Below are 15,009 nucleotides of genomic sequence, written 5' to 3' on the forward strand. Positions count from 1 at the left end.
CAACTTTCTCGCTTGCAAACCATACTCGACAAGCATTCATTAAAGCACCTTTCATTTCAAGCATTTCAACAAGCATTCCCTAAAGTGTGTGCCCGTCGGGGACCCCACCTGGGGACAGCGATGTTCTCCCCTCTCTGCGTGCTCTCCCCCTCTCTCCCAAGGGCAGCCGCGCCCTGCCGCCCGGAGCTCTCCGCTAACCCTGTCCCTCTTTGCTTAGGATGCATCTGAAAGCCGGGGGATCCCTCCGCATCCACATGAATGGGCGGTCTCAGTGGGTCCACTGTCTGGACCGTGTGTACAGAGCTGAAGTGGGCCAGAGACGCTTTTGCTAAGTCCAGATGGCAGACGGACAGTTTCCTTCCCTTCACACCCCAGGCGAAGGGAGACTGAGATTCTTGTGTCCTCAAAGTACCTCTTGTTGTCAGAACCAAGACTTGGCAAATCCCATTAAAATCCAGTCAAACTCAGCTAGCCAGATGTCTGACAGTGGTGTGAAATATGATTGTGGGACATATACAGGGACTCACCCCAGTAGAAAGAGCGAGGTGACGGTTCTTGTTGATGGAATCCTGGTGGCTTCTGCTTGTCTCCCTCTGGTGGCCAAGGGCTGCTACTGCCCCATCACCACCTTTGCAGGGACGCAAGGACAAAGGATTTGGATTTGGCCTTGAAGCTAATTCTCTTGGCTGGGGGGCGGGGTTGGGGGGAGGGACGCAGGTCACTAACTCCTTCCTGCACTTTCAGGCCATGTTTCAGGCCCGGTGGGCCAGCCAGGCACCTGAGAGCCCTTTCGATGGGCAGTCCCATTCCCTTGAACCGCGCTGGCACCTGTCAGGGGACAGACTCACGGCCCTCTGTTACTGGTGTCCTTTGCTCATTGTCCTGGGAACAATGACATCACCCCAGCGGAGGATTCACACCCACCTAGTTACTCAAACAGCAGTGGGGACATGAGTCAACGGCTGAGGAGTATTTTTAGCTTGCAGTAGGGGGAAAATTTGTTTTGAGACTTCGTGTTAATTCTGGAATAAAAACTCACTCCCTGTGCTAACCACCCAGAAAAGCTTTCAGCAAATAAATGATCTAATGCGCCTCCCCAAGAAATGCGGGTACGTCCAGCAGTGTAGTCTGTCCATCCGCCCGCCTGGCTGGACGCTGAAGACTCAGAGGTCCCGGGGCCCATCGTGACTTTATTTGCATGCAGCATCCCAAGGGAATCCATAAAACTTTTTGGCAAGATTCTGATGTCCAAAGCAAATTCCAAACGGGATCCCGTTCATTGGGAAGGGAAACTTCAAGGGGAATTCTGTCTCTAAGCAGGACTTTTTTTTCTTTTTCTTTTTCTTTTTTCTTTTTTTTTTTTTGAGGTTAAGAGAAGGAGTTGGAAAACACTTGAAACCCTCCTAGACTCAGAGTAACCAGCATGGCACACCCAGATCTTTGTCGCTGTTCATGGATGAGAGGGGTGTCTTCCCGATAGTGATCCAGTCCAGCCGTCCTGGGCACTCGGCCAGTTTGGTCTGTGCTGACCGCTGTGTGCGGAACAAAACCCTGCGCGGAAGCCATCGCTAGGCCGGTCCTGACATGAAGGTCTAAGAGGCCGGTGTTGGCGATGGGGTTGTGTGTGGTTGTGGGTCTCTAACGACCTCACTCCTCTGAGAAGCGTGTGACTTGCCATCTGAGGGCTTCCCGCTCCAAGTCACGGCGGATTCCCCTCTTCTCCCCTTTAAGAGTTCAGAGAGCTAGAAAAGTTTGGAAGACCCCCTCAGTGGCCGGTGGGATGGGAAATTTCCCCTTGAGAACAGATGGAAACTCAGATCCCAGATAGTATCTAACCGGTGCGAGGGTTCTGTTAAGGTTTCTCTCAGATTGTTGGGGTAGCTGGCGCAGAATTTCCAAAGACTGAGGGGGACTGACGCCGCTCCCCTTCCCGGAGGGCCAAGCATATGAGCCTGAGAGACAAAAAGCAGCTGAAGGAGGCTCAGCATTACGCTGGTGGGAACAGACTGCATGGCCCACCTATGTTTATTAAGACGATGACTCAGAGCATGATGGCTGTGGTTCCTGCAAAACATGCAACTGGTCCAGGTCCCATGGACTGACCAAGCAGAAGCAAACATCTTCTCACGCCCGAGAGATCCAGATCCCGGCCACTTAGGGCATCAGAGGTGACCGTCGAAAGGAGCCCAGGTTGGCCACTGTGTCACCCTTCGACTCTGTGCTTTCTGTGTGTTCCCTGGCCCTCCAGACTTGGGCTTTCTGACCCCGCAGGGAGGTGCTCTCATCTACAGTCCAGGGACCAGGGTTTGGATCTTGATTCCACTCTTATAAGCTGTTGGGCCTTTAGCAAGTCACTGAACATCTCTGAGCCTCTGTTAACTCATTTTAAGATAGACGAGCGCTCGTTTCAGAGAACAGCAGTGAGAATCAAATAAGATGGTGTAGCCCGACGTAAAATCTGGTAACGGTTCTCTTTCTTGGTGTTATTTCTGTCGTTCTTTCTCAGTTGGAGGGGTTCGTTGGATCAGCCCAGTGTTTTTGGTGACCGTGTCAGAGCTGATGAAAGTTGAAGGAGGCAGTTTTATGTAGGAAAAGCAGCAATAGAATGAGAGCAAGTAGAAGTTGGGGTGCATGAAGCCGAAGCCCACCCAGCTGTGGTCAGCAGCTGGAGAGAGAGAGGGCCGTCGGGGTGAGACCGTTCCCTTCCCCACCCAGCTCAGGGGACACGGAAGATGGGATTCTCTACGGGCTGAGTTGCTAATCGCGACCACCCACCATAGTCAGGGCTCTCCAACCAGGAGGGACTGACGCAGGAGCAAGAGAAATCTGAGAGATCATTCTGGTGGGCCCTCAAACCCCCGTAGCCCATTCCTGGGGGTCCTGTGTCTTTTCCAAGACCAGTTCCCATCTCGAGTTCTAGGTGATGTTTTTGGTATTGACAGCATCCTCAGCGTCTCACGAGGGTCCATCCCTGAACGGTAGCTACCACATCTGGTCCCAACTGCCTTGCCTCTGGGAGGCTGTCCCCTGCCACCTGGGGAGGACCCAGAGCACCCACAGAGCCTGGGGGAGCCCTGGAGGGCTCACCGCTAGCCCCTTCCCATGCCCTGAAATCAAAAGGGTCCACTAGACGATCCCCACTGAAATTTAATAGTTTGAGTGGGTAAGAGCAGCCAGGAGCTGGGAGAGGGTGTATATTCCCAATTTGTCCTTTCCATGGCTCAGAATTGCCCCAGGCTGTACACATCCACAGCACAGCACACGGGGCTCGGTGTGGCAGAGGATGCGCAGCCCGTCCCAGGCTGGGCAGAGCGGAGAGCTTGTCTGAGAGGCGGCCGGATTCTGTGCTGCTCCCGCGTCTCTCAGTCCTCCTCGATGCTCAAGCAGTTTGCCTCCTGCCCCTCAGCCTGACATTGGAGAGGGAGCAGGGGACCATGGGGGAGGCAGGGAAGAACCCCGGGGGCCTGGCAGGCTGCCGTGGGGTCACCGGGTAAGGTCACCAGCAAGAGGGTGATGGACAATGCGCTGACCTTGGCGTCTCCTGCGCCTACGTTTCCTCCCCATCCAGCTGACCACCCCCCACCCCCGGCCCCCGGCCCCCTCGGCCAACATAGAGATGGTGGCGCTCACCCTTCCCAGGGCTAGGGCCACTGATACCCATGAGTCTGAAGCCCCGAGTCCCTGTTTTCGGACAGGTCCACGGGATACGTGGAGGGTGGTGGAAGGTGGGAAAAAAGAGAGGCAGGACAAGTTCACTTGTCTACTTTCCTTTATTTTCTCCCCACTCAGCGTTCTCCCCCAGGGACACCCTGATCTAGGAGATGGGGGGCATGTGAAACCACAGGACAGGCCCCCCTGGCCTTCCTGGAAAGTACATCCTAGTGCAAACCAAGAACCCCGGTATGTTATGATATAAATGTGAAGTATACATGTAAGTCGTTTTTAAGGACAGAACTGGGATCTTGAAGGGAATGTCAGGCTTGAAGAACATCTAGGCTCTGCCCCCCAAACCCATAGGGTGTTTCGGCTCTGCTCTGCTGTCCAGGGTGTGAAGAGTGAGTTTGGCTCCGGCACTTTGGGTGAGCCCCAGGCTCAGGGCCAGGGGGTCCCAGCAGGGCTGCTGGCTCCAGGAGACGCGGTGCCCCACAATATAGAGCAGGCCGGTCCTGTGGCCTGGAATGGGGACTCCTAAGAGGAGAGCTAGAGGTGGGAGCTGAGGGACCACCGTCCCCAGATGCCACCTGTCACAATGACCTCTGGGGGCCTGGACTCCTCAAGGATGGCCTGGAGGGCTCTACCTGTCTCCCGCCAGCCCCTAGGCTCAGCTCTGCAGCACAGCACAGCCCTGGGTAGGGGCGGGGGGAGGAGGGACCTCGCAGCCCTTTATTACTGAATCCACAGAGACGACAAAGGAAGAGGCCCGAGTCAGCCTTGTCAGTCCTCAGAGAAAATCAATCCCGGGCTCCTTCATATCCTTGAAACTAGAGCCCCACGTTCGGAAAAACTCAGGCACCTTTGGAAATGCACCAAATCATTGTAATTCAGCTCTCTTCTTCCCTTCCTCTTTTTTTTCTAGTTATTTCTCTCCCTGTGGACCTCGGGTGCCTAGCGAGGTCAACCCATTCCAAGCAGCATCTTTGCATTATCTGTGTCGCCTGGGCCAGAAGCCCACCTCTTTCCCCGCCTGCCTTGTCACGTGCCCCTTTCTTCTCCTGGAGGGAAGAAAAAGTCGCTTGTCTTCCTGATCTCTGTTTCCTTCTCTCGGCGAGCAGTTGTACACAGTGCGGGTAGAATTTGCATAAGAAACATAGTCAGCGTGTGATGCAGAATGACATGAGGGTTGACAGTGAGCTACGAAACAGAAAGGACAAGTGGGCAGTCAGTTCCCTGGCACGCCCCTCCAGAGCCTCAGTGTTGCTGTTGCATGGGCAGAGTTCGCATCACAGGAAGTTAGTGCACAAGGAATGTTCTAGAAGGATGCAACCTACAGTGCGTGAGACTCTGCCACGTTACCTTTCGCTAACCTGAGAACATCACGCTGAAGCCAGAAAGGAACCCTCAGTTCAAACCTCAAGTTGGCCATGGCCAACAGGTCTGTGAATCCTGATTTTCCTGTTTCTGTAGATCAACACGGGCTTTGCAATCAGACCAGAAATTTTACGTCCCCGCTCAGCCACACACCAGCGCTGTGACTTTGGGCACGTTGCGTGACCTCTCTGAGCCAAAGTTTTCATGTTTACAAAATGAAATGGATGATACGATCACATAGAAAACACTTCTCCCGTGACCACTTAGTAAACGGGGGCTACTTGAGGTTGTTATCGGTGACCGAGGTCAATTTTGAATGAGCCGTTAAGAGGGATAGCGCTGTCAGAGTCCAGTCGAGGCAACATCTCTGTTCTGCCCACAGCACCCCCAGCCCCATTTCGCACCAGTGACGTTTACGTAGCTCCGTGACCACCCCGAGTTAGAATTTGAACTTACTCTCTGCGCGGATGCATTTCTCCTTTTCAAAATTCATCCCAAGTAGTCAGTCTCCTGTGTAATCGACAACCTCACCTTGCGCAGCAGCAGAAACGTGTACATCTCCCTGGGGCGTCCGTTCAGCTCGAGAAGTCTGGGTGGGGACAGTCCCAGAATTGAGGGGGTGGTGGGGGGAGTGCCCCATGGCAGCTCAGGAAAGGCCCAGCGCCTTCAGGGGAAGGACACTGTGGCCCTTTGGCACATGACACTGGCTCTTTCGGAAGACCCTACCGCCGGCGTGCTAAGTGGGCCCCACGTCCATCCCCTCTCTGTTAAAATACAACGTATCTAAGAGCCAGATGTCATGTGCTCTCAGAAGGTTCGGCAGGAACTGGGTCATTTCCAGGGCGGTCTACCAAACCTCGTCAGGGCCAGGGCCCCTGCTGTTGGCACCATGACCGCCTTCTCTGCAGTCTCCCAGCACCATGGGGACGGGCCACCACGTGACGCTGGGCCACAGCACGGCTCCTTGCCACCAGCTGTTCCAGGGGGTTCCATCGCACTAACCTTTCCTAAGCAAGAACAGAAATCCCATTTGTTTTCCAGAGAACTGGAAAGGAGACCCCGCTCTCTTCCCTCGCATGAGACTCTCCTGAGCGTTTCCACCTCGGTGGCCCCTCGGTGGCCCATCACACGGCCCCCCCCCCTCACCGCCGCTTTCTCCCTTCTGTGCAGATCGTGGCCGCCATCCTCGCCATTGCTGGGATCGTGATGATGACCTACGCCGATGGCTTCCACAGCCACTCTGTCATCGGCATAGCGCTGGTGGTGGGCTCTGCGTCCATGTCTGCCCTCTACAAGGTAAGCGCGGGGAGCGAACCCTCAGAGAGAGCAGCGGGTCTCAGCCGGCTGGCCCGGCTCACGTGGGGCATCTTTGATGGCATCTGTGCCTTAAGCCGAGCAGCTGTGCTCAGTGTGCAGACAGGCGCAGAGATGAGGTGCACCTGCTCTTGGCTTTGGCTCTGGCTCTCTAGACCTTTCCATCAAGGGCCATCTCGTTGCAGCATTGGGCATAGAACAGGCAGAACAGTGGACGGGCAGCGACTGATTTTCGTGGCTTCGTTGGATGGTGAGGACTGGAGAAGGACGGGGGTCCCCGGGGGGCTGACTCGGTATTTGGGGAGATGATGCAAATACATGGGGCAGCCTTGTCACTGAAATCTTTCATGGCACGGTTTGGGCAGCCCCCGGGACTCAGCGTGAATCCATGTGCCTTTTAAGCATTGCCCGTAGGCTGAATAAATAAAAACCCAACTCCTGTGATATGGGTATCATAACGTATTTTTGACAAAATGTGGGGAAGCCCTAGAAAGCATGTCCCAACTGCAAGGCTGGATGAAGCCGTGTTTGGTCCCCACCCCTCCCCTCCCCTGTCACGGCTCTGGCTGCTGCTCTCCCTCCTCCTTCCCTTGCTTCCTCTCTCATCCTTTCACCTCCAGAGGGAAGACTCCAGATTTTCTCGGGCCTCCAAGTTGGGACCCCGACCTGGAGGATGCAACAAGGAATGAGGTTTTTAGCTTGGAGACTCACAGCCCTTCGTGGATTCAGGCAGTAAGACAGGAAAATTAAGTACGGGAGAGAGAAAAGGCACTTTGTTTTTTTCCAGCTCTGTGTGTAACACATTTTGTGGTTTGGGACTGAGAAGGGACTGTACCTTCCCGTCCTCATCAGCTCCCCGACCTCACTGCTCACAGCCAGAGGCACACACACCATCTCCCTGCTCCGGGACCCATCTCCCCAGGAAGACACAAGAGCCCCACTCCACTGTGAGGCTTCAAAGCCACTATTCGAATGCAGAAAATGGGACCAGGCCACACTCCACGGGCCTCACTCAGCTGCCTGCTAATGGGAAGCAGGGCGCATACAGAAATGCAATCCGTGATGAACGCAGATAATTCTGATTTCGACTCCCCTTTCCCATCTCCCCCGCGGCCTGATCTTTATCCAGAGGGGCCAATGGGTCCAGAGGGGCCAGTGGGTGGAAGGCTGAAAGCAATTTATTTCTCTTTTCATGCTTTGTGCACAAATGCCCAGAAATACCTGAAAAGGTTGGTGAAGTGGCTGCAAAAGGAGGAGCCAGGCGAAGTGGGAGGCACGACTGTGCAGAGGCTCGAGCTGGACCCAGATCCGCTCCCTGGTTGTGGCGGGGTCCCTGGAACACGGGGGCGACTGCCTCTGTCATCCCAGCCTCCCGGCCCTCCAGGCACGTCTGTCCCTCTCCTGGGCCTCACACAGCTGAAATATGTACAGACAAGAACAGGTGCAAGAAATCAAAGCGGGGTGCACTCTGCTCAACCCCACGCTGTTTCTGGAACGGGGCGGGTGGGATGGAGCAGAGATGAGCTGTGAGCGTTACAGTCTCTCTGCCTCCGATTTATAGAAAATGTCTTCGCAGCCAAAGCCCTTTGCCCTGGGGGTCTGGCTGGGTCGTACAAAACCGAGGTCCCCAGAGGAATGCATCCTCGTGGCAGCTCTAAGTTCTGCGGCGTCCCGGTCCTCGGACGCTCTGAAGCTGGGACGTGGTGTCATGACTGCAACACAGACAAAGGGAGCCTAGTGTGCAGAGCTGTGACTCCCGGAGATGCCCTCCATGAGGCCAGAGATGTGTCACCGTCCCCTGGGGCGCTGCTGAGATCCGGGTGCTTGTACAGCGCACCTAGCCCTGACCCCACCACCCTCTCCCTGAAGGCCGAGTGAGGCCGGATTTGCCCGTCCCCCGGCTGCGGCCCTGCACCCCCGGTCCAGCCTCGTCGGACGCACCCCCCTGCCCCTGTGGCACGATGGCAGCGGCGGGGGGGGGGGGGGCGAGCCGTCACCCACCCTCCTCTGCTTTCTCCGGCAGGTTCTATTCAAGCTCCTCCTGGGCAGTGCTAAATTCGGAGAAGCCGCCGTATTTTTGTCCATTTTGGGCGTGTTTAACATCCTCTTCATCACCTGTGTCCCCGTCATCCTCTACCTCAGCAAAGTGGAATACTGGAGCTCTTTCCATGACATTCCATGGGGAAACCTTTGTGGATTTTCAGTCCTCTTATTGAGTAAGTGCTGATGCCCCCCGGGCCCAAGCAACACGGACAGGCAGGCCCCGGGCAGCTCCAGGGCCATCTGGAAACCGTGCCCTAAAGAAGAGCAGCGTTCTATCGTTAGGTTCCCAGTGCTTTTCAAGACGCTTGTGTCCACTGGGTTCTAATTCCAGAACCACAGGCGTGGCAGGAGTAGCCAGGGGCACCGTCACTCCAGACAGTGCTGCGTGTGACCTCCTGACAACAGAACAGTCCTTACAGGCCCGGGGGGGAGCTGGCCGATGAACGCACGCAGAGTTCTTAGAACATTGTCTGATGGGAGTCAGAGCCCAGCGCATTTTCTCAGTTAGCATCACAATGAATATCGTCACCACCATTACTTGGTAGGAGGCTGGTCCTAGGCAGGAAAGTAGCCAAGGGTGGGTCTCACCCAGTTTCCATCTCAAAATGCATAACCCAAGGTACCTGGCCGTCCTCATCCCAGAGTCACCACCGGCAACGAGAAAAGCCAAGTTAGTGGCATGAGTCAATGGTCCCAGTCCTCTCTTCCAGGGTCTTTCACTGATGACCTTTTCCGAATTTCTTTGCTCTTCTTCAGAGCTCGGGAAGAGAGGAGGAACGCAGCTTCATTGGGATATTTGTCCCCGATCCCCACCCAGGCTCCCTGAGTCAGAGCAAAGGGCAGTAGTAAGTCCCGTGACTGCAGCCTCGCCAGAGAAGCTGGGGGCTGGGGATGCAGACCAGGGAGGGCAGCAAGTCCAGGGCAGGCATGAATAATTCTTCTTTTCTTCCTCTGTTCTTTATTTCAGCATTCAATATTGTATTAAATTTTGGAATCGCTGTTACGTATCCCACTCTGATGTCTGTTGGAATCGTCCTCAGTGTACCTGTGAATGCAGGTAAGCCTGGTTGGCTTCCTCTCTCTGCTTGAAAACACACTCACTCACTCACACACACTCACTCACACACACTCTCACACACTCCCACTCCCAAACCTCTGCTTGAAAACACACTCACTCACACACACTCACACACACACTCACACACATACCCCCACTCCCAAACACACACACTCGCATGCAGTCTTGCTGTGCCTGTATGGAAAGCACGGTTGCCCTTCAGTGTAGAAAGAAGGCACTTGGGTAGAATGCTGGCGTGTGTTGCGTACACGGTGTCTCTCCAGATGGCCTGGGCTTTCACTCACCACCCCGACCTATGACGGTCTCGAGCCATGTCGGTTCTAACTGGTGTGGGAACCAGAGATGAATCTCATTAATTTTAGTAATAAGCTTGGAAAATGATGTAGCAGGAAAAAAATTCAGTTTTGTAAGTGACTTTCTGGGGTGGGAAGAGTGCTCGGGGTGTGACAGGGACGGCGTGCTGTTTGTAAACTGAGGAAACACATTGTTCTCCGCCTCCCAGAAGTGCGAGGGCACTGGCCAGTTCCTCCAGATCCTGCTCTGCTTTCTGCCTGGGGCCTCCCCAGAACACTCACCTGGCAGCTCGGCTCTTCCAAAAACTTGTCCTTCCTTTTGCTGGTTCATTCTGGTGTCCGTTTTGGATTTTCTTCCCGGAGCCCCCTCCTCACCCCTGACGGCCCTGTCCGGCCTGTTCTTAGCCAGAGAAGGGTTCGTAAGTCTGTAAGTCAGATCTCTCCATCACACTCACCCCCTTGGCCCTGGCACAGGCCCCTCCCCCAAAGCCACGTCCATCCGGAGCCTCCTGCCCCCAGGCCACTAGAGGATTCACCCCAGGGAATGGCAAGCCCTTATCCTGTCTGATGTGGCATCAGTGAGCAAAACAGCGCAGTTTCCTAAGCCTTTTCTTGTGATGCGGTTCTTCACTCCTCCTGTCCCGCGTGTTCTGCACATGCCTCTCCCTGGCCCCAGACTCTCTTCGGGGTACCTCGGGGCAGTGTGTGGAAGAAGGCCTGGCCGGGGCATCCAGGCACTGGCCCTGCCTACCTGGAGGATGGTAGTCCCAACTCATCACCCCTCCGGGCCTTAGCTTGTCTCCCCTAAAAGTGAAGGCAGTACCTACCCTCACCCGACATTTCAAAATGCCGAACGTCCCCAGAGCTGCTGGAGAGCTGGTGCGAAGCGGTCCAACCTGTCGGGCTCCAGACGCTTCCACCTTTGGAAAAACAACTCATCAGCTTACCCCCTACACCTCACTGCATCGTTAGAGTCACAGCAGTCACACTGCAAGGAAGCATGTAAGGACTTTCACTGAGGGACATTCCACGAGCTCCCAGGTGGAGGCCCACCTGGCCTGTCTCATACAGCCAGATGTCGGGGAGGTCAGTGAGAATCCCTTCTTATTACTCACCTGCACGGTTTGATCGTGTGTCTGAGGAAGGAATCACATTCAGTTGGCAACTGGAGAAGAGAAGCAAAGGGGTCCACCGTTGCCCTATGTATGAGAGCGGGGTCGGGTGGCTTTCCCGCATGCCGCGATGTTTACTGCTGGAGCTGCCCGTGTGCCCCGCTCATTGACGGTCCCCGCGGGCCGGATGTACCGAATGTTCTGTCATTATTGAAAAGTCAAGTATTTCCTTTTTTTTTAAAAGAATTTATTTATTTATTTATTTATTTGACAGAAACACAGCGAGAGAGGGAGCACAAGCAGGGGGAGTGGGAGAGGCAGCAGCAAGCTTCCCACCAAGCGGGAGCCCGATGCGGGGCTCGATCCCAGGACCCCGAGATCACGGCCTGAGCTGAAGGCAGACGCTTAATGACTGAGCTACCCAGGCGCCCTGAAAATTCAAGTATTTCTGAATTACAGTGAGATAAAAGAGGCACTTCATTTTTTTATATCTCAAATGATATTCTTTCTTATTTTATTTTAATTTTACTTAAATTCATGTTAGTTAACATATAGTATATTATTAGTTGCAGAGGTAGAATTCAGTGATTCTCCAGTTGCATAGAACACCCAGTGCTCGTGCCATCGAGTGCCCTCCCTCATGCCCGCCACCCAGCTACCCTGTCACCCCACCAACGCTCCCCTTCTCCTCCGGCAACCCTCAGTGTGTTCCCTAGAGTTGAGAGTCTCTTAAGGTTTGCCTCCCTCTCTGTTTTTATTACTTTATTTTTCCTTCCCTTCCTCTATGTTCATCTGTTTTGTTTCTTAAATTCCACATATGAGTAAAATCATATATTTATCTTTCTCTGCCTGACTTATTTAAAAGAGGCACTTTAATTCCACAAAAGGGCTACTAACATGTTTTTTTTCCGGGTTTAACTTTCATCCCTTTCTCTTTCTCCCACCGCCCTGTAGACAAGGTGAGAGTCAGGCAGGAAGGGGGAGGGGGAAGGTGGGGGAGGCGGAGGACCCTGAGGGGAGAAGGGGGAAGCCAGGCTACCTCCTGGCAGCTGGAGGAGGCCCACAGGTGGTAGCTGGCGATTTTCAAAGGCCTCCTGCTCTAACTCAGCAAATCCTCTTTCACCAAATGATAGAAAAGAAACGCAGTGGGTGCCTCTTGTGCAAAGGGCGGGCCCCAAATCTGCTTTTTCTGGCTTAATTAAGAAAACAGGGAATTACCCCCCAAAAAAGGAAAAACGAAAACCCCAATATCCCCAGTGTTTTTGACCATTTAGCTATGAAGAGAATGATGAGGTAGAGTCTCATTAAGGGACCTTCAGCCTGTTTCTCGTTTGTTCCCTCACCTGAGGTGAGTCAGGTGGGAGCCATGTGCTCTACAGACCTTTAATAAGCCTTAATAGTGATGCTCCAGGGGGCTTTGGAGCCTGGGCTAATGGTGCCCTGGGGCAGAACAAGAATTTACGTCTTCTAAAAACCAGCGTGAGTCTGGTCTTCAGACTGTATTTATGCATATACTGGGCACTAATCTTTTAAATGATCAATATAAAGTGTCCTTGTAGGAGTGCTCCCCGGTGGGGGCTCAGTTGGCTAAGCGTCCACCGTCAGCTCAGGTCATGGTCTGAGGGTCCTGGGATCGAGCCCCACGTTGTGTGTGGGGGGGGGGGGCGCTCCCTGCTCAGCGGGGAGTCTGCTTCTCCCTCTCCCTCTGCCCCTCCCCGCTGCTGGTTCTTGCTCTGTCTCCCTCACTCTGTCTCAAATAAAAACTTAAAAAAAAAAACTGTAGAAGACCCAAAAAGTACCAAAAATACGAAGACAGCAGTCACGTTTTCAGTGTCCTGCCACCCAGGGGTGGCCACAGTTAAACTCTGGGGTGCTGTATGTCTGTGTACCTCCAACTGCCCACTTGTTTCATCGCTCACACAAATCAGTGTCTGCACTGCGGCGCCAGGTCAGTCTGGAGGAGTTTCACATCGGAGCGCTGTTATAAAATTAGGAGGCCGCCCGCGGCCGCCAGAGCAAAGCCACGCGGAGGAAGATTCCGCGGTCAAGCAAGACCGCAGCTCCGCGCCGGCGCACGAGGGGACCCCCGGGCCCCGCCCTGCATCCCGGCCTGGCCCGGTCTAGGAGTAACCAGGCTTCTCTCTGTCTCGCGCAGTGGTGGATCACTACACCAGTAAGATAGTCTTCAACGGGGTGCGGGTCATCGCCATCATCATCATCGGCCTGGGCTTCCTCCTCCTGCTCCTGCCGGAGGAGTGGGACGTCTGGCTCATCAAGCTTCTCACCCGCCTCAAAGTGAGGAAGAAGGAGGAGACGGCGGAGGGCGGTGCCGACCCGGGCTCGGGACCTCAGAGCAAGAGCCGAAGGGCCAGGCCCTCCTTCGCGCGCTGACCGGGGCCCTGCAGGACTCTACGGCGATCGCTCACGTTCGGGTTAGGGCCTCGGAGGTCTGCTCCGGACAGGGGACCCTCGGTTGGGTAAGGTGTGTACATACCTGTACAGTTCCGGTAACCTGCGGTAAGTTATACGGTATTTATTGGCATGTCCAATTTGCTTGCACTTTTCCCACATCAGACCTTTCACCTAAGGGTACCAGTTCCAAGTGGAAGAGAAGAGACGAGCCTCCGGGCCCTTTCGAAATGAATGTCAATGTCAGTGCTCGGGGGGGACAAGAGGCAGGGCGCGTGTTTTGAATCTTAGCAACTGCAAATTACATTGCACACTGTGATTATTTTCCAGCTATGGTAGGGTCACATTTTGTTTTATACCAGAGCTGTACTCTTAATTTTAAGGGATTTCGATGAACCAAAAGACAACTGTAAGTCACTTTGAGTGGTTGGAGGATGGATGGGGGGATGGATGCGAAGAGAGGAAGCAGAAAGGCAAAAATGGACTTCGGGACCCACCGGCGGTGGCTGACCTGGGGGTGGCAGGTGGAGGAGGACAGGCCCCGGCCAGCTTACAGAGAGGGAAGGAGTCGGAGCCCCAGCTGGCCTGCTCTCACATGAGTGTGTAAGATCGTGCAAGAGAAATTACAGTGCCTTCTACAGAATTTTTGTCCTTACCTACGTGAAGCGAGGTGACATTGTAAGTCACTGGCGCCGTCTTATAATTTAGATGTACAAAATCTTTAGAAACAAAACTATCTATGTGTGTGTACGTGTACGAAAACAACAGGCTGACGACCAGTGTAAGGGAACATGGCTAGGGGTGTGCATTGCCCATGTCAGATGGACGCGGCGAGACGTGAACTGCTGGTTGCTTTTACTCCATGACCAAGATCGAAAAATTATCTACTGAACCTGTAAACCTTTTTATGAAACTTTTAAAGCACCAGGCTGTTTACTTACACAGTTGAGGTCTGCCAGAAAATTCTATCTGTGATAGATCTGTCAAGAGGGACGCGGGGGTTAGAGTTTACTATTTTTGAAGTTTACATTGTTACATACGAAATGGAAACCTTATTTTGAAATGTTGTCATAACCCAGTGGTGCATTCTGTGACCATAGAGTCTTTCGTTTCATAGGGGAAAGGGGCATTCATGACCTGAACTTTGTAGCAAATTATTATTCTCAGTTTCCATTACCTGTTTGGCCAAACAGATTAATAAACTATTTAAAAAAGAAGCGTTCCGCACCGCGTTGGTGGCCACTTTGTCACAGCCCCACTGTGCCCTTCCCTCCTTGCCTTACCCTTGGCTCCCAGCAGGTCTCACCCTCCTGAACCATCGAGGCACGCAAACCCACCCAAACACCTCAGAGGAAGAAAATTCTTACTGGAAAGACAGAGTTGACCGTCTCCAAAGCAAAACAAGGGCGGGGGCTCCTAAACTCACCTCCATCTCTCCTTTGTCCCCGCCCCCCCCCCTTTCCCTCCAGGTGCCTGCCTGCCCCATCCCTCCCCACTCAGCCCTGGGTGTCACTGCTCTCTCTCATTTTTCCGCATGGACTCGTTCATCTGAGCAGCTCCCACCGGCCCCTCCTAGCTGCCGCCAAGCGGCAGCTGCAGTCCCCATGTGGATATGGCCTTTCCAGCTCCCCTCCCACGCCTCCCTTCTGCCTGCGCATCCTAACCCAGTTCTAGCTCTGGAGAGTTTGTTGTACCGGCTTTGGTAGCACGCACACATTTCTGTTCCAGGCAG

The 15,009-nt window shown here is 54.0% G+C and overlaps 1 protein-coding gene across 2 annotated transcripts in view; it reads left to right on the forward strand.

Annotated features, from left to right (window-relative positions):
- SLC35F3 (solute carrier family 35 member F3) overlaps positions 1-14,458 on the forward strand; it is a 363,684-nt gene extending 349,226 nt beyond the window's left edge. For both annotated transcript variants that reach the window (XM_046026285.1, XM_046026286.1), the window contains 4 exons: positions 6,199-6,324; positions 8,366-8,558; positions 9,353-9,442; positions 13,024-14,458. In XM_046026285.1, the coding sequence (XP_045882241.1) occupies positions 6,199-6,324; positions 8,366-8,558; positions 9,353-9,442; positions 13,024-13,259 (645 nt within the window). In that variant the 3' untranslated portion in view covers positions 13,260-14,458. The remainder of the gene's footprint in view (positions 1-6,198; positions 6,325-8,365; positions 8,559-9,352; positions 9,443-13,023) is intronic.
- Positions 14,459-15,009: the final 551 nt, after the last annotated feature.

Source organism: Meles meles, chromosome 13, assembly GCF_922984935.1.
Source record: "Meles meles chromosome 13, mMelMel3.1 paternal haplotype, whole genome shotgun sequence".
Lineage (NCBI taxonomy): Eukaryota > Metazoa > Chordata > Mammalia > Carnivora > Mustelidae > Meles > Meles meles.